The 20943-nt window shown below is 34.6% G+C and overlaps 1 protein-coding gene across 1 annotated transcript in view; it reads left to right on the plus strand.

Annotated features, from left to right (window-relative positions):
* LOC145284001 (uncharacterized) overlaps nucleotides 1–14508 on the plus strand; it is a 250524-nt gene extending 236016 nt beyond the window's left edge. Inside the window, exon 4 of the mRNA XM_080133094.1 lies at nucleotides 14146–14508. Within this exon, the coding sequence (XP_079989220.1) occupies nucleotides 14146–14375 (230 nt within the window). The 3' untranslated portion in view covers nucleotides 14376–14508. The remainder of the gene's footprint in view (nucleotides 1–14145) is intronic.
* Nucleotides 14509–20943: the final 6435 nt, after the last annotated feature.

Here is a 20943-nt window from a genome sequence, read left to right on the forward strand (position 1 = left end):
TCAATCAGTCAATTAATTCACATAAAAATACTTCGAAACATTTCAAGTTAACTATTTTATTTCGTATTCGAAGACGTGTTACATTATACAAATAACTGTTTAATGATCAACAAAAATTTGTTTCGCTTCTCTTTATTTATCCCTCAGTCCTCACTTTTTAATGAGTGATTTTTCTGACAAAGGAAGACGAAAAAGCTGTATTCTAGGTTGGCAGTAGTTTGCGCGAACAGTTGGCAGAGGTGGCAGAAATTTTCTGTTTCTTTGTCTATCCTTGTAGCCATGTCACTAGTAAGGGTGCTGGAGGTAAACGTATTATCTGAGCTGACGTTACCCGCCTGATAGTCAGGGACCCGAACCTTGGATTAACCACTAAGGAGGCTGTCCTATCAGCAGGCGCAAAGTACTGGGGCTGCTGTAATACCATTTAGTGAATGGATTCTGGAGCATGCAGTAGTTTCTAGTGGGGCCTCTCGATGCCATATTAGTGGGTAATTGTTATGGCTTTACCTTATCATGTTCTATAAAACAATTCTTTGTTTCTTTTTCTCTCTTAGTTTCCCCTCTCTATCCTGCTCTAAGAGAGTTGTATGCCCAGTCCGTCAAGTCCAAAGTAGTTGAGCAGCGGCTTGATTCCCACCAGTTTTGGCAAATAGCAAACAGAATCCTGAACAAAAGCATGTGATCTATCCCAACTATCATGATTGGACCTGTTGTAATCTCATCAGAATCAGACAAAGACAAATTCTTTGCCAAGAACTTTGCAGATAAGTATACCCTTTGCGATCAAGGCCGCCAACCTCCAATATTTCCTCCTATATCAGAAAACACGCTATGTGATATACATATATCTGTACGTGATGTTGCCAAGCCAATCAAAAAACCTTGATTCCAGTAAAGCAACCGACCCTGACGGTATTCCAATTATAGTACTCAAAAAACTTCAACCAGAACTAGCGCCCATACTTACAAAACTGTTTAAACGTTGTCTTAAGGAGAATTGCTTACCATCACCCTGGAAAATCTCATCAGTATGCTCTGTATTTTAGAATTCAGGTGATCGCGCATCCCCCTCTCAGTACAGGCCAATAAGTCTCCAGTGCGTCATGAGTAAGTTGCTGGAATCTGTGTAAAATAGAGAAGTAATCAATCATCTTAGCAAAAATAACCTTCTTAGTGACACGCAATATGGTTTCCGTTCTGCTAGATCTACAGCAGATGTGATTACAGTTATATCTCATAGGATTAGCGAATCTCTCGACAGAGGCAACCTTTCTAGGGGAATTGCTCATGACATATATAAGGCCTTTGATAGTGCATGGCATGAAGGTTTACTTTACAAGATCTCCAGCTATGGTATAGCTGGAAATGTCTTCTCAATTATTAAATCATTTCTTTCTGAAAGGTTCATAAGAGTAGTAGTTGATGGGAAAAAATCAGAAGCTCACAGTATTAATGCATCCTGGGCCCAACTCTTTTTATGATCTACATTAATGATCTTCCCAATCACATCCTTACATCATTTGTAGACATTTATGCTGATAACACTATCATCTATGGTAGCACATCTGTCAGTAATCGACCAAGTTCTCTCCGACTCTCTCTCCTCTGATCTTGAGCACATGGTACAATGGGTAAAGGAGTGATTGGTTACTTTTAATGTATCTAAACCAAGCTTCTCTCTTTACATCATCAACGCTCTGATCCCCATCTTGCATCAGTTGAAATGAATGGCTCTCGTCTTGAGGAGGCCTCAAGTTTTGACAAGCTTCTGGGCTTGAACTTTACTCCTGATCTTAAATGGAACAGGTACATCAAATCCATTGCCAAGGCCACTGGAAAAATGGTGGGATCCTTCTATCGATCTAGTAGATATCTCACTGCTGATGCAATTCTCTATCTATATAAGAGTCAGGTAGTCTAAGGATTGAATATTGTTGCCACATCTGGGCAGGAGCTGCTAGAAAGGACTTATCCTGCCTTGATAGAGTTCAAAATAGACTTCCTAGTCTCGTAGGAGATGTCCTTTTCTATTCCCTTCACCCTCTATCTCACAGAAGAGATGTTGCGAGTTTGTTTCTGCTTTATCGTTAATTTCATTGAAAGTGTTCGACTGAGCTTCAGTCTATGCCCCCCTCTCACCAAACTTTCACAAGAAACACTCATCTAGCAGAAAACCCTACCATTAATTCCACCCACTCTTTATCTGTGTCTAAACCTAATCGTAGATTCCATGAACAAAGCTTCTTTCTTCGAACTGCACACCTGTGGAATTGTCTTCCGTTTTCTTGCTGTCCAGCTGACTACAATATGGTTGTCTTCAAGTCTAACGTAAACAAGTTCTTGATGAGCCGTTCCACTTCTTAACAAATTTACCGAATTTCCATTACTAATGATTACTATATTATCTAATTGACTCTTAACCCTTTTCCTCGAGTGGTCTCTGGGCCTTGATAAGTGGTTATGCCTATGTAAAAAAAAGTGTGTCTAGAGAAGATAAAAAAGAAAGACGTTGTCATGACAGCAGGAAAATGGTGGAGCTGATCAATTCAGATTCCGCAATTCTTGATGCTCTAGTGACCTGTGATAATAATAATAATAATAATAATAATAATAATAATAACAATAATAATAATAACAATAACAACAATAATAATAATAATAATAATAATAATAACAATAATAATAATAATAATAACAACAACAACAATAATAATAATAATCATAATGATAATAATAATAATAATAATAAAAATAATAATAATAATATTAATAATAATAATAACAATAATAATAATAATAACAACAATAATAATAATAATCATAATCATATTAACAACAACAATAATAATAACAATAATAATAACAATAACAATAACATTAATAATAATAATAATAACAATAATAATAATAACAATAATAATAACAATAACAATAACAATAATAATAATAATAATAATAATAATAACAATAATAATAACAATAATAATAACAATAACAATAACATTAATAATAATAATAATAACAATAATAATAATAACAATAATAATAACAATAACAATAACAATAATAATAATAATAATAATAATAATAACAACAATGATAATAACAATAATAATAACAATAACAATAACATTAATAATAATAATAATAACAATAATAATAATAACAATAATAATAACAATAACAATAACAATAATAATAATAATAATAATAATAATAATAATAATTGAAAACAAAAACTGCATAATATAAAATTATCGTAAATACTTGAAAATTCAGTATTTTATTGCTATACATTTTATGAGATGACTGGCCAATTTTTATGAGTTCACGGTCAAATTAACAGCTGCAGCAGAAATTGGAATGCACGCTACTAAAGCCTCATTCTCACAGCTGGTGAATTTTAAAAATGCAATCTGGACGTAGAGAACACTTTAGAAGAACAAAAGATTTGCACGAAGTTTCTTCCAAGTGTATCTAGAGAAGATCAGAATGAAAGACGTTGTCATGACAGCAGGAAGAAGGCGGAGCTGATCAATTCAGATTTCGCAATTCTTGATGATCTGGTGACCTGCGTTGAAAACTGAATCTACTGCTATGAACAAGAGACCAAGAGACAGCGTTCCCAGTGGAAGAATGCTGGCCTTCCCAAACCCATAAAAGCCAGACAGAGCATTCCATCTAGAAACTTATGAGGACGCTTTTTTTGACAGCATGGTCATAATCTACAAGCACTTGGTTTCCAGTGGAAAGACAGCTAACAAGGAATACTATATTCAGGTTTTAAGGGGGTTTAGAAACAAGCCAGTACTCTTCAAATCGGGTAAGTGGTATTTCTATAAGGTCAATGCACCATCTTTGTCACAAACTATTTGAACCAGATGGGCATCAAAACAGTTCTTCACCCTCTCTATAGTCCACCTCTTACTCCTTTGATTTTGGTAATTGCCTAAGCCCAAGGAAAACATTAGATGCTGACCTTGTGAGACAATTAATGAGACGAAAGAGACTGGACGGTGGTCATTGATACGCTCACACAAGAGAACTTCCATGATGCCTTCTAGAAGTTGTTGTAACCGTACAACAAATACACTGCAACCGAAAGAGATTACACTAAGAAAGACTAGAGTTCCATGTGTTTATTATCACTACAAGTGCCCATACAAAAAAGTCTTGAAACTCATTTAACGCACCTCGTATGAGTGTGTTTATATATTCACATATACATACATAGATTAAAATACGTAAAAAAATGGATGCATTCAACTAAAAGTGTATAAACAAACATAGATAAGCAGATACACTGAACATGAGTGATAATGTTAATAGTCATATTTTAAAATGGTAATAAAAATAGAAGGTTAATCTTCAAACCCTAGCAAAAATCAGCAAAGCTTATACCAATAGTTGCGCTAATGGAGGCGACATATCCAACAACCACCAAACAAACAGTCGCATTAGATTTGATCTCAACCAGTTTGCAATTCTTGTTGCAACATCTGTTTGTTGGAAAGGAGACGTCTAGAATAGTTGGTACATCTGACAAGCCGTCGTCCAAGCATTTCGCTCAGAGACTTTTATTACGACCCTACAGCTTGCCATTGCGATGCAAATGCACAGAGTAAACCTATATTGATTTTATAAATGTATTTTATGGTATGATTTTAATAATGGTTTAAAATGCAAAAGATATGTATCATCGTTTAATTTAGCTCTAATTTCTGTTCATTTTATACCATGCGAATTCTTACTGTGCTTTGAGAATATTTTTACAAATGCATTTCCGATAGTAGAGTATGTAATTTGTTAACCTTGCTGCAAATTGGACTCGATATTGGAAATGAAAAAGGTGACGCCAGTACTAACGTATTTTCCGTTACAGACACACATATCACCATTATAATTGTATGCACGTAGTTTGTAATTCGTCGTCCTTTAATATTCCACTTTGATCGGGATTAATCGTGCAAAGCTTCTTCCTGCGAACTTCGTTACAGTTTGGAATGATAAAATTGTCGCCTCAGAAAAGACAACATAATTTTATTTCCGTTTATTGAAAACTGGTTTTATTTATTTTTTATTGTTTGTTGCAGACAATCTACTAGTTGGCTAGTTGTGTATAAATCCCAAGAGCGATAGGAGCCTTCTATCATGTGTAAAAGTGACACAATGTTCAACGAGAGAATCCTGATAGTTCAATGCTTGAGTGCACAGCTCAACGGAGTTTACGGTCACGGTTGTGGTCTTTGGTGTGGTTTCAAGTGATGGCGACATCATGCCACCTCATATCTTCGAAGTCGGCTTGAAAGTCATCCACTAGTGCAATCAGGTGGCAGCTAGTAGACCCTGGGCGTAGCAGCATGACTCGGCGCAGGCCCACAAGTCCAAAGACACCCAGGCTTGGCTTCAGAAGGATTGCTACGACTTTGGATCCATCTTTCACTGGCTTCCCTCCTCCTCCAAACTGAATATACTGGACTTCTTCGTTTGGTTATACGTCGATAACATCACCAACATGATCTGCAACAACACCAAAGCCAGCCTGATCGCCGCCATCTGCCGAGTTCCCGTCGGCACTTGTGGAAATGGGATGCTCCCAGTTGCGGACTCGTATTGAATCGCCGATTTAGACTGAAGGCAGCTACATAAAATGATGCCAGCTCTACTACATAATCAAGTTACCTAAATTTAATTTTTCAATAAAAGTTTTAAAATAAAGTCGCAGTGTAGTGTTCTTTAGAGCGACACTTTTATCGTCCCACCTTATGTTTTCTTGACAAGATACAAACATTTAATTGTCAAATACTGGTCAGCCATAAAATAAAAATGAAACTAAATCAGAAAACACTGAAAAGACATATCTAATATATTAACCGTGGGCAGACGAATTCATCATTTTACGACGATTCTAAAAATGGTAATATATTAATATTAAAAAATAACGATAACACCAGTCAAAAATAATAAAAAAGTGTATTCTGACAGATCAATATTTGTATACGTGCGAATAATTTAATAAGCAAAAATAGAGAATTAATCATTGAATAGCAACAGAGAAAAAATTTTTGTTAATTAATCAGAACTTTGATTGGAAAACCAAAACATTTCATCGCCTATATTTTCTGTTTAGAAAGCTATTAGTTAATACACGAAGAAGGTGTGTCCACACAAAAAAATCGTATATATATATATATATATATATATATATATATATATATAGCGATTAAGCTACACAGAATATTCCACGTTTCATCCACTCTAGGATTTTATATATATATATATTTGTAGTCATCTAGATACAGTCCTGTTTCGTTGTATCACAACCCATCAGTGCCGCTAGATTAGTACCTATCCCAAGCCGAGGATTGAACCTAGAACCATCGCGTTGACAGTCAGCAGTTCTACCGATCGAGCCACGGGAGCGGCGCACGTAAATAATCTCGCCAAAAGTCTATTTAAACAAACATCCGTCCACCATTTGTACAGTGCTCTAACCGCTTTGTTTATAAACAAAAGCGAGCATATATCTATATATCTATATCTATATCTATATATATATATATATATATATATATATTCAAAATTTGAGGTTAGAAAGTACGACCACGTGCGTATTTTTATTTTTTTAAATAAACAAATATTTATGTATTTAAAGTTTCAAATTTTAAGCTTATAAAAAAGCCCTCATCAGGATTAAAAAAAAATAATACAATATATTTTTTCTTTTTTTTTCTTACGTGCCATGATGTCGTTTAGCAGAGTTTGTTTGTCGAAGGTGGTTATTGTGTATTGCCAGTCCAGTAGTAAGCACCGCTCATGCGCAATTGTGTAGTATTAACAGTAAACCACGTTTTAGAAGCACAGAGACAATGACATTCAAAACGATCACCAGCGTATTTGTATTTTTTAAATAAACAAATATTTATTTAATGTTTCATTTTCGGCTCATAAAAAAGCCCTCATCAGGATTTTTTTCAAATACAATAAAATATATTTTTTCTTTCTTTTTTTCTTACGTGCCATGATGTCGTTTGGTTGAATTTGTTTAGATGCTGCGATAAATGCTGAATCTACTGCTACGAACAAGAGACTAGGAGACAGCGTTCCAAGTGGAAGAATGCTGGCTCTCCCAGACCCATAAATGCCAGGTAGAGCATTCCTCCTAGAAACTTATGATCACGCCTTTTTTTTGATAGCATGGTTATAATCTGCACGCACTTGGTTTCCAGTGGAAAGACAGCTAACAAGGGATACTATATTCAGGTTTTAAGGGGGCTCAGAAACAAGCAATCACTATTCAAATCGGGTTAGTGGCATTTCCACGAGGGCAATACACCATCCTTGTCACATACTATTTGACCCAGATAGGCATCAAGACAGTTCTTCAACCTCTCTATAGTTCAGACCTTGAACTCTGCCAAACGACATCAAGACACGTAAGAAAAAAAGAAAAGAAAATAATATATTGTATGGTTGTTTTTTTTTAAATCCTGATGAGGGCTTTTTCATAAGCCGAAAAAGTGGATTACTACTCATATTATATATATATATATATATATATATATATATATATATATATATATATATATATATATATATATATATATAAGCGAGATATGACACATATAAAAATCCAATGAAAATCCTGATAGATATTTCTAGAGGTAACCCTTTTAGGGTGATCCTAGCCAAAAAGTAAAAGCTCTTCTTAACGCGATTATGTGTGTCTATATTTTAATTCAGAATTTAAATTTAACAACTAAATATATATATATATATATATATATATATATATATATATATATATATATATATATATAGATGTCAATCCTGGGCCCAACTCTCTTCCTGATCTACATCAATGACCTCCCTAAACACATACTTAAATCATTCGTTGACATCTATGCTGATGACACGACCATCTACGGCAACACGTCAAAGGCTGTAAATGACAAAGTTCTCTCTGATTCTCTCTCCTCTGATCTCGAGCGCGTGGTTCAGTGGGGGAAGATGTGGCTGGTTACTTTTAATGCATCCAAAACCAAACTCCTATCCTTACATCATCAACGCTCTGGTCCCCAGCTGGCATCAATTGTGATGGATGGTTCTCGTCTGGGTGAGGCTCAGTGTTTTGACAAGGTTCTGGGTTTGACCTTTACTCCTGATCTGAAATGGAACACGTACATCAAGTCTGTTTCCAAGGTCGCTGGAAAGATGGTGGGATCCTTCTACCGCTCCAGAAGATATCTCACTACTGATGCAATTCTCTATCTATATAAAAGCCAAGTACGTCCAAGGATGGAATACTGTTGCCATATCTGGGCAGGAGCTGCTAAAAACAGGCTATCCGGCCTTGACAGAGTACAAAATAGACTTCGTGGTTTAGTGGGGGATGCCCTTTTCTCTACCCTGCAACATCTCTCCCACAGAAGAGACGTTGCGAGCCTGTCCTTGTTTTATCGTTATTTCTATGGCAGATGCTCGTCTGAACTCCAATCTCTGGTCCCCTCTCGCCAATCTTTCACGAAAAACACCCGTCTAGCTGAATCCACTGTGAAAAATTTCCCCCACTCTATATCTGTGCCTAAATCAAAACGCGGATTCCATGAACAAAGCTTCTTTCTTGGAACTGGTGCCTGTGGAACTCTGTTCCGTCTGCCTGCTTCCCTCCGGACTACAACTTGGATGTCTTCAAGTCCAATGTTAACAAATTCCTAATGAACCTCCCCCTTAAGTAAACACTTCAGCAAATCTCCACACTAACGTAATGTACTTGCAATAACCCTTATCCCTGAGTGGCTTCCGGGCCTTGATAAGTGGTGATCACTGTGTAAAAAAAAAAGAAGATAGATAGATAGATATACTTTTAATTTGTCTTTGCATAAATAATAATGTGTTGCTACAAAGTCATGGGCATGTTTCGGCCAACTAGTTTTAATAACTAGAGACCTGCATTTGCCTCTTCACAAATCTCGACGACCCCTCCTCTGATGGTTTCTCGTTTTTCTTTTCTATGTGTGTTCTACTACTTAGGGTCCTGTCTAATATTTTTTACTGATTTTACTTTAAAACATTTCCATTTGTTTCAGACTAAAATTTCGGGCATCAAAACATAAAACATGTACCTACAATATTTACAGATCATCTCCTTATTATAAACGATGCCTTCCATCATTCATTCGGATTTCCCAGGATTCGACTCTCAGAACTCGTCACAGATCCCTGAAAATGTAACCACCTTAAATAAGCTTAGTTTCCTGCGCCAAACCGTACAGCACCTCCTAATTCCCTTAACATCATCATGACCTGTGTGGTTTTCCATTCACCCCTGAAAGAGTGCCGAAACATCAAAGCAGGGCTATCCCCACACATATACTTATGTATAGTTTTAATACGGTATCTTGTTATACTACAATTCTCGTCAAGGACATCTCTACCGATTGAATTGTTACGTATTAGCGGCATCTTTATTCTTTCTCTTTTACTGAATGAGTTTTCATCTAATGATTCCACTGCAATTATGCTTGCTTATGTCTGTGTTGGGGAAACCCTCATCCGAAAACCGTGTTGGGGAAACCCTCATCCCAAAACCGTGTTGGGGAACCCCTCATCCCAAAACCGTGTTGGGGAATCCCTCATCCCAAAACCGTGTTGGGGAAACCCTCATCCGAAAACTGATCGAAACAAAATACATTTTTCATTTTTCAAAACCAATAAATTGATTAACATTTGAAACAAAGTGTAGTACCTGTTCTGACACTACACTTTACTGTTTCTGTTCCCAGTCAATGGAGGAGAACTCCTTTTTGAATGAGACAATTTTAATTTTTGTTTCTATCCACAGGACCCCTTTTTGGGAGAGCTAGATTTTCTTCACATTAAAAACCGACCTTGTCTAACTCTGTCCTCGTAGGGAGACAAGTAAATCGGAACATTATATGCCAAACAAATTTAGCACAATACTTAGAAGTTCATATTATCAGTTCTTCTGTACAAACAAAACAATGAAATCGTGTAAGGCTTCAAAAGTACTTTTAACTTTTTTTTCTATAGACACAATTCTAAAAGTACAACCGCTAAACTTCTGTCAATTTGATTGACACTTCAACAAAAACAAAACTCTTCTTTCTAGAATAACACAGAAAATTCCGAACTCAACACTTAATTTAATTTTTTTTTCGCTTTTAATACATTTCGCAATTTCATTATAATTTGATATTATAACTAAATATTTCTTTCTTTTGTGTATGTTTCTATCTGCAAATCCAGTTTTACAGTTTCGCACACACGCACACACACTCACACACGCACACACACACACACACACACACACACACACACACACACACACATATATATATATATATATATAACTACTTCATTTATTCACATAAATTTAATATACGAAAGTATAGATTTATGCGTAAACTTTAAGTATTTACTTCAAAAGTGCTCAATACGTAGGTAGAGCTAGTTAGTAATTTATAAAATATATATGGCTATTAAGCTACACTGAATATTCTGCGTTTCATCCAACTATAGGATTCGTCAGGCTTATGCGCGAATTCTGTCGTTGCTTCACAAACACACACACACACACATATATATATGTATATATATATATACATATATATACGCAGAATATTCAGTGTAGCTTAATCGCCATATATATTTTATAAATTACTATATATATATATATATATATATATATATATATATATATATATATATATATATATTCATTAGTGATGGTTATCCGGACAATTGATTAATAAATTTAATTATATTGTTAACAATCAAGTAGAAAAACACAAATATCCAATAGACCAGGTTCCGTTCAAGTGTCCTGTTTATTTAAAACAACCTTGGATTAGAGTTGCTGGTCAGTGTTTAGGCAGACGTATTATGAGATCTGTAACAAATTGTTTACCGTCTGTTGTTGTGTTAGGGTTGGTTTTCGGTGTAAAATCTGCATTCCTTCGGGTCATTAAGGCCGGCTTGCCTTACCTCATGCAAAGTAATGTTATTTCTGAATTAGTACGCTGCTGGCTAAGTGGATCGAACCTCATTAAAATTGTAGACACGCATCAACCAACATATAGCGGCAGAAATTAGACTAGGCAAGCCACGTCGTTTTCGCCCTCTTCTGTTTTATAATCTGCCATTGGCGTACATCTAATTGAAAATTTAGCTTGTGCCGATGCCTATAAAATGGATTGTTTCAGAATATTGCGCCAGGCTGACCCACAAAATTATATTAGAAATAGTTCAGTGATAAGGTTTGGAAATATTTCAATGAATAAGTTTTAACAGATTGACAAACGATAACGTTGATGAGTTGTGCGTGTCTGTGTATGTGTGTTCGTTAATGTTTGTGTGCATGTGTATGGAGAGAAGTGTTGCTGAGGGAAGCGCCCAGCGACACCGATCCGTAGACTCGGGTCAATCGGGTTCCACTGATTTACTGAAAGAAAACCTGGCGTTTTAAAAGGGGTAAGTTTCCTCTCAGAAAGACCATCTCAAATAAATTCAGAAAGTTATCTGATTGGTCCAAAATATAATTATTTGTTTATATTTAGAATAGTGTATCCGCAAACAATATGCGTAGAAAAGCGTTTATGCATTTTGATTTTGGACGTCGATGTGTTACAACCGACTGTTATAGACTGTTATAGACTGATATATTTAGAAAATAAAAGGGATTTAAAACTTAAGATAGTGATTTTTGATTTTTTTTCGTAACAAAATACAAAAGAGACTTCGTAGCTTAGTAGAGGATGCCCTTTTCTCTTCCCTGCAATCTCTTTCCCACAGAAGGGATGTTCCGAGCCTGTCATTGTTTTATCGTTATTTCAATAGCAAGTGCTCATCTGAGCTCCAATCTCTGGTCCCCCCTCGACAATCTTTTACGAAAAACACCCGTCTAGCTGAAACCACTGTCAATAATTTTCTCCACTCTTTAACTGTGCCTAAATCAAAACGTAGATTCCATGAACAAAGCTTCTTTCTTAGAAGTGCACGCCTGTGGAACTCTCTTCCGTTTGCCTGTTTCCCACCTGACAACAACTTGGTTGTCTTCAAGTCCAACATAAAAAAAAATTCCTGATGAACCGCCCCCTTAAGTAATCCAATTTACCAAATTTCTATTACTAACGATTACTACGATATTATCCCATTGATTACTGTTAAGTTTTGAGACATTATGTTAAACAAAGATGGCGGCGTAGTTCAGATCAGTAATTGGCAGTAACCAAGAAGGCGGCCAAGAATCAAATGTGGTCCGTGGCGTAGTTAACGGCGAACTGATTAAATCCAAAATTCGACAATTTTTATAGTATTTTGAAAGGTTTTCATTGGTTGTTTAGCACAGTCGGTGGTTATAAAAATGATTGGCGAATCCATTCGTTTCATATCCCCATTAGTTCGTTTGATGGGGATGTGTCTCGTAGCGGCTTCGGCTGCAGGGAGACAGGGTAGTTGTATTCGTCAAGAATACATTCTTGACACTCAGCCCGAGAGGTGAGGGGCCGAGATTCGGCCCAGCACCTGTCGGGCTGAGGTACACCGCTTGGGTACTACCTAGGAGGTCCACCCTCCAAGGCCTTGCCACCGGCTTTCCGGTGGGACAAGTTAATTGCTTGTTGCCTGAAGCGCCACTACCGGGGAATGCCGAAGGGGTACCCAGGCAATTGTTGATGAGGCAAGAGTGCCCCTCCTTTAGGGGAGCTTGCCTATTTCCATCTTCCGGCCTTGTGCCACATTTTTGTGTGGTGGACACCAAATAAATAACTACCCCCATTAGTTCGTCTGATGGGGATGTGTCTCCTAGCGGCTTCGGCTGCTGGGAAACAGGGTAGTCGTACTCGTCAAGGATCCATTCTTGACACTCAACTGACAGGTGAGGGGCCGGAAACCGACCCAGCACCTGTCGGGCTGAGGTACACCGCTTGGGTACTACCGAGGAGGTCCACCCTCCCAGGCCTTGCCACTGGGCTTTTCGGTGGAGTAAGTTCATTGATTACTGCCTGAGGCGCCCCGCCCCGGAAATGCCGACGGGGTTACTCAGGCAATTTTTACAATTGCAGGAGTGCCCTTAATTTAGGGGGGGCCTGCTGGATCCCCACCTTCCGTTCTTGTGCCACATATTGTTGTGGTGGGCGGCAATTAAATCTCTACCCCCATTAAGAGTCAAAAACATTTTACCCCCCCTCTCGTTTTTGATATAATGAGAAAATCTTTTTGGATTCAATTTTCGTTTGACTTGAGAAAAGGAAAGAAAAATAAATAAATAAATAAAAATAAAATAAACAAATAAATGAACAAATAAAAATAAACCAATAAAATATTTTTTTAGACTCAATAACCCATATCTTCGAATGGCCTCCGGGCTTTGATAAGTTGTATATCCTATGTAAAAAAAAACATATTTCCTCCAGCTCACCTCATATATTTCCTTACAATTTACTTATTAATTAACAGTGTTCTTGACATAACGATATTATTTATAATTGTATGCATGTTTAAAATATGTCATTTATTTAAAACGTTCCTGTTTACAGTATATTACATTAGTGTGAAAATAATGTCGTTTTTTGACCTTCAACTATATATATATATATATATATATATATATATATATATATATATATATATATATATGAGTAAAAATAAAATAAAAATACAAGCGATGGCTGACGTTATGTTAATGTAGAAGAAAAACGATTACAGGCAACATGCGATTGAAAAAATTAAAAAAAAACTCCTAAAGTCCTTCCCATTCTGGGCCGAAACTATAAATGTGCACACACATTTTTCCTGCGAAATCCTGATGATGTCCCCTGAAATAGGGACGAAACGTTGATTACTATTTTATTAATTCTCGGTTTTCCTTCCCAAATAACACACACACACACACACACACACACACACACACACACATATATATATATATATATATATATATATATATATATATATATATATATATATATATATATATATTAACGATATTATTTTGCACCAACCAAATATTACTAAAACATATTTCATGAAAACGATTGGCTTTTTAATAATTTATTAACAATGTGTCTACGATATAAACTGATGCAATATTTTTATTAATTCATTGCTTTTGTATTCTTTTAGGTATCCAGTTACTGTTTTCGAGAGATTGTGTAACGTCGTACATCGAGGAGAAGTGCTTTGTTATGAACCATACGATCAACCGATTAAAGACAGTTTGCTTACGAACCTGCGACACAGACGGTTGTAATAGCGAAAAGCTTAAACCAAGAGGTTCAGCCGGTTCATTCAAAGCTTCCAGTTTTCTTATGCTTTTTATTGTGTTTTTTTTTTTTATAATTTCTTCGCGTTAGACTATAACGTCGGCGCTTAGAAAAATGGCCGTTCGTGAATGACAGATTGGTTTTGAAAACAGAAAAATAATATTTTGATATTTAGTGAAAGAAATCAAGAAAGCAAAAACAAACAAACAAACAAACAAACAAATTTACTACAAAAGAATACTTCAAATGCGATAAAACTTTTAAATGATAAAACAGATTTGAACATTGAATAACTATGTCACATGGGATTTACATCTACTGAAGAAAAACGCGATTAAATTTCATTTTATTCAACAAAAAATGCGTGGAAGGCGATGATTATGTTTATCAATTTTTATTATTATTAAAAAAGAAAGAAGAAATTTCCAAAAACTGAACAACGTAAATATATTAATTGCTGCATATAAAAGATAATGTACTGTATAAAATCTGCGACAATGAGAACATTTACACCAAAAATATATAATTGGTGGATTTCCTGTGAGAATGTGTTGCTACATAAGAAAAGAAATAGAACACGTATATAAAATATATGTTTTTAAGCCATGCAACTCAAAAAAAATAAAAATAATGTTTATCGATATATTTCGGCGAAGAAACTCGCCCTTGTAATCATCTTTGGTTCTTTTTTTATCTTACGCCTCATGATGGTACTTTTAAGCAGGACATGTCATTATAGTGCTTTATCAGCGTTTTTTTTTTTAGTCCAGGATTGCACATGACGTGTGCTAAAGGAATAATTGGTTGGTTTCCTGTTTGAAGCGTTGGCAAATAGGAAAGCAAATAGAACACACATATAAAAATACGTTTTGAAGCCATCCAAAAATTATATATATATATATATATATATATATAATTTAAAGGAGATTAGAACAATAGTCTAAAGAGCTGAGTGTATTTTAATGTAACAGTGTAATTACTAGTTTAATTAAAATACAGGAAATAGAAAGTGCTCGTTGTAATTTAGATATATAATAAGCTCGATAGTTAAATGTCCTAGAGCTAATTCAATATTAAGTAATGTGATTGATAATTTAAAATTTAAAAATCAAATTTTAATTAAACGGATTTTTAATTTAATTAAAATTTGATTTTTAAATTTTAAATTATCAATCACATTACTTAATATATATATATATATATATATATATATATATATATATATATATATAAAAGCATATCTATATTTTAATGCCTTTAACACTGCGTAATGATTTTTTCAAACAAAATATGAAATAAAGAAAATTGATTAAAATTAATAGAATTTCAAGAAGATGAATAAAAAAAATTAGAATCGCAAGCTCGCATGTACAGAATGCATTAATATTAATAGACATTTACTTCTGATTTTGAAAAGTTAAAAGAGGGTTACAATATAAGATTAGCATATAATCAGAGTAGAAAGTGGCAGATGCGAGGCTATATGGTTTACTAACGTTAAATATAAATACAAATATCTGCACATTTATTCAAAAGTTGCAGAAAATTAATATTATATATATATATATATATATATATATAAATGTATATATATATGTATATATATGTATATATATATATTTTTTTATTATTATTATTATTATTATTATTATTATCATTATTATTATTATTCTATATATAAACTGCATCATACATTGACTATGGATAGAAAAGAGTGTATTACACGTCAACACCTCTCTTCTCTATTTCTTTCTTTCTTTTTTCTTTCTTTCTTTCTCGCTCTCTCTTCCTCTCTCTCTATATATATAAATGTAGAAATATGTTTCTTCAATTATAGTTCAACTTGTATAGATATAAGTCCTCACATTTCTCAAGCTTAATGCAATTTCCGAACATATAACAAATAACGGACAAATAGGGTCTACAGAGTGAACCGATGAAATTGTCGCCCTAGAAAAAAACGACATGATTCCATTTCCGTTTGATAAAAACTGGTTTTCTTCTTTGCTGCAGACGATCTACTAGTTGACCAGTTGTGTATACATTCCAACAGATATAAAACCATTCTATCATGTCTGACAGTGAAACAATGTTCAACGAGCAATATTAGAGATGCGCCGGTGTACAACTCATGCTCTCTACCGATCTAAGTTATGACCACTAAACCATTACCCTCAAAATGCAAATCTACAAGGTTAAACAAAGAGCAGGAACGTGCGCAGGGTGATGAAAATCAAATTTCCGCCCACGGTTATAATCATCGGTGTGGTTTTAAGTGAGAGCCAACATCATACCACCTCATATTTTCGAAATCGGTTTAAAAATCAACACCAAACTGTTCCTGGATGTAATGAAAAGTGTGATAATATTTGGGTGCTACAGGTGACCGCTGAAAGATCCGGGGTGTGGAAAAAGGATTGAACGCTAGCCTATAAGTTCAAAGAGACCCAGGCTTGGCGTCAGAAGGAGTATTACGACATGGTACCCTTCTCTCACTGACCCCTCCTCACTCCACCTGACAGGCTGGACTACTTCGTTTGGTCATACATCGAAAACATCACCAACATAACCTACGACAACACCAAAGCCAGCCTGATTGTCACCATCCTCCGAATATTCGCCGAGCTCCCGCCGGCGCCTGTAGGAAAAGGCATGCTCCCAGTTCCGGGCCTGTATTGAATCGGTGCTTGAGTCTGAAGGCGGCTAAATTGAATAGATGTCAGCTCTACTACATACCCAAGTTACCTGAGTTTATTTTCTAAAGTTAAAAAAAAGAAAGTTGTAGTGTTGTTTTCTTTAGAGCGACAAATTCATCATTCCACCGTGTATATTCCAAATTTCAGGATGTTGACGATCTTACCATTTATTGCTGCCAAACATACTTAAGAGAAATTAAGGGTAAGATGCTCAACAAATTCAGAATATAGACTTTTGTCATTTATTTGTTATATATATAATATAAATATATGTCTATAAATACATACACACACATACACACACACATATATATATATATATATATATATATATATATATATATAAACACATATACACGCATATATGTGTGTACGTGTGTTGAAGAGTGTCCCTTATGTTTACTAATATAAAATATCTATCCTGACATTTATATATGAATTTTTCGATTAAACATCAGTATATTATATCTCTCTCTTTGTTTGCATAATGTATGCTTACACACACACACACACACACACACACACACACACACACACACACACACATATATATATATACATATATATATATAATTTATTTATACAAACACTGATGGCTACATATGTGCATGTTTCCGTAATCACCCGTGCTAGGGAGATTACGTCTGGAGGCCAAGAATTGCCCTCGAAAACTGACATTTCAAGACACAAAAACATTTCCTTATTTCGTTTACAAAATTAGAATCTTCTCACCTAATATGGGTGGGGGTAATGTGTGGGAGACGATAATTAAGGTCATTGAACGATCCATTCTTCACAGGCTTTTATCTTTCCATATCTTCAAGCAAATCTGATTGAACACGACAGACATTTTCTTTGTTTCGATTTTTCTGGATATCTTTTCCATTCGCCGAGCGTCTTTTTTATTTCAGTTGGCATGTTGTATGAAATGGCGCCCAAAAGTTGTTGTTCAACCATATTTTTCTCAAACGCTTTCAATCGGAAAAGGAAGAGAAAAAGAAAACGATAACAACAACAATCACTTGATGATAATCGGATGCACCAGTAGAAAGTGCTTGAGAAGTATATGACTGAACAACAACCTTTGGACGCCATTTTATACAACATACCAGCTAAAATAAAAAAGACCGCTCGGCGAATGGAAAAGATAGCCAGAAAAATCGGAAAAATATAACTCTGTCGTGTTCAATCAGACGTGCTTGAATAATGATTTGCTGCCAAAATATACAATTATATATATATGTGTATGTGTGTGTGTGTCTCTCTCTCTTTATATATATATATATATATATATATATATATTACCATGTTAATATTTTCCAGAGGTGCCACAATCCATGTAGCTAGAAGCTGCCACCAGATTCATAAAACAGTGCTTACTTCCGAAGTAAAGAAAGATATGCTTTTTATGTTTTACAAAATGATTTCCACATCGCTACACATTTATGAGCATTATTCGTTCAGTCAGTTACACGTAATTAAAAATATTTTAAGACAATATGGCTTATAAAATAGTAAAGCCCGTAAAAAGTTACGAACTTTACTTTTGTATAGCCAATATCGATATCTTTAGATATCTTTAGCTTTTTTTACTAGCTGACTGAAACATGTTCATGAATGTGTAGCAATTTATAAATGCTGATGTTAACAAATAAAAAGTATACATATACATTTATATATATATATATATATATATATATATATATATATATATATATATATATATATAAAGAGAGGCATTTGGGTGCATATATTTATGTATATAATATTAAACGAAAGATGGGGACTAATACTTATATATAACTTTATTTTATAATCAGAACATTTAGGTTAGTTGGTTTGTTGGTTGGTTGTTTTACGGCATATCAACCCTTTTCGGGTTATTTAATGACGAATCCAAGGATTTTGAAGAAAAAAAATTTTTTTAATAGAATATATTTGTTGTTTCACATCGGTTTTCTATTTAACCCATAGTTGGGACCCTAACAGGTACTACCACTCTGGGTCGGAGTGGACCTGGGAGCAATGATAATTAAAGGGTGGCTCCACACTCCCCAAAGCCCACAATCTGGAGCCTCACCACTGGATATAGTTTAAGGTCATATCCAGGACCCCCATTGAGGGACTTTGACCCTCTGCAGGGGGGCAGTCGGCGTATTCTAATGCCCCACCGACAGGGCCAAGAACAATTAGGAAAAGTTAAGGCGAAATTTAAGAAAAATCTTTTTATGCCATGACAATTTGAAACTAAATGCTTCTAATCAGAAGGGGAGAAAAGCCAGAATTATGCAAAATGCAAATATTGTGTTGAAACTGATGAGATGAATTTAGCTTCAAAATGTCATAGTGTTAAGAATTTTTTTTCTTAAATTTCCCCTTTATTTGTGCTTATTTTTCCGATGATATAATATAGCTGTTATATATGAACTTTATTCCTTACTTTTCATTTAATATTATTGTTTTTCTGCTCCCCTTGGTTGTGTTGAACTTTTCTTAATTTGATTTGATATGGTTTGCTTACGCTTTGATAACATTATATATATATGTGTGTGTGTGTGTGTGTGTGTGTGTGTGTGTGTGTGTGTGTGTGTGTGTGTAATAAGAATTATAGTTAAGTTTACCAAAATGATCCAAGATGGCAACACTAAAGTAAATTATGAATATTAAAGTATTAATATTTATGATATTAATTCTTCAATATTTATAAAGCAATCTCAAGCAGATGTAAAAGCTCGATAAAACTTATAATAATGGAAATTTAACGTTCTTGGAATCGCATTTTTTTGATTTTACAGTCATTGGGTACTTTATTCTTGACCAGACTATCCATTCACGTGAAATCACTTTTTTTATTCACCCTATTCCCTCTGCTTCACTTTTTGTTATCAAGTAAGAACTATGACTTTAAAATGTACACACACACAGACACACACACACACACAGACACACACACACAATTTCACTTTTATATATATATATATATATATATATATATATATATATATATAAATATTCGGTTGGAGTTTACGCTCTGAAAGAAGGTAGGGTGTATACTTTGTGAATGCGAGCAGTAAAGGTTTTGGAGGGAAGTCTAGTGAAGGAAGGGAGTATAGGTGGAGTGAATGAAGAGGGGTGAAGTACGATCCCGTGTGCTCAAGCTGTCGCAGCGGGAAGGTATTGGTATTCTTTAAACTTGGCGGTTGTTTATTGGCCTAAGATTTGGCTTTGATCTAAAGTAACATTACATCCTTGCCGCCGTTACTTCCCTATCTTAGGTCTTCATAGTTGTTTTTCTCGTCTGGTGGCGACTTCATTATTCATCTATTTCTTTGATAACTTCTATTGGTTTTATTTATTTTATTCCTCGCTTTTTTATCTCTTCATTTGTTTTTCGTTTTTAAGTTATTTATTTGTTTATTTACGAAAATATATGTCTATATAGTCAAACTAACAGTCAGTCAACAAATGTATAGGCTGATTTCTATGCTTATGCAAAGGTGATATATTGAGAGTCACATTTTCCACTTCATCGCGGTGTCTGAAGTAATAGTTTTTATATCTATATATAAACTTAATTTCCATAGTTGTCATTTGTTCAATTGAATTGTTATTCTGTTAATCAATACTAGAATATAAATATATTTTATAAGTTCCTGTACTGTGAAGAATTGTATATGTCAAAATCCGAAAATGGGGAAAAAAACCCTGAAGGAAGAAATGTAGGTACATTTTTTATCACATAGTTTTCCTTAAATGGAAAACGGATCCATATTGGTCAGTAAAAAGTATTTTTCTTCACGTCTGAAGAGAGGCCGTTCTTGTGAATATTTTCAAATGATATAAGGTTTGAAATTGTCCGAATGGTCGCGAAACAATTGCAACGAACAATGAAAATGCAGTACTTATTGCTATCCATCCAATCTTTGTTGTATTGATTTTGTTAAAACAATATATGAATGCTC

This window comes from Euprymna scolopes, chromosome 8, assembly GCF_053919585.1.
Source record: "Euprymna scolopes isolate OS-2025 chromosome 8, ASM5391958v1, whole genome shotgun sequence".
Taxonomy (NCBI): Eukaryota; Metazoa; Mollusca; class Cephalopoda; order Sepiida; family Sepiolidae; genus Euprymna; species Euprymna scolopes.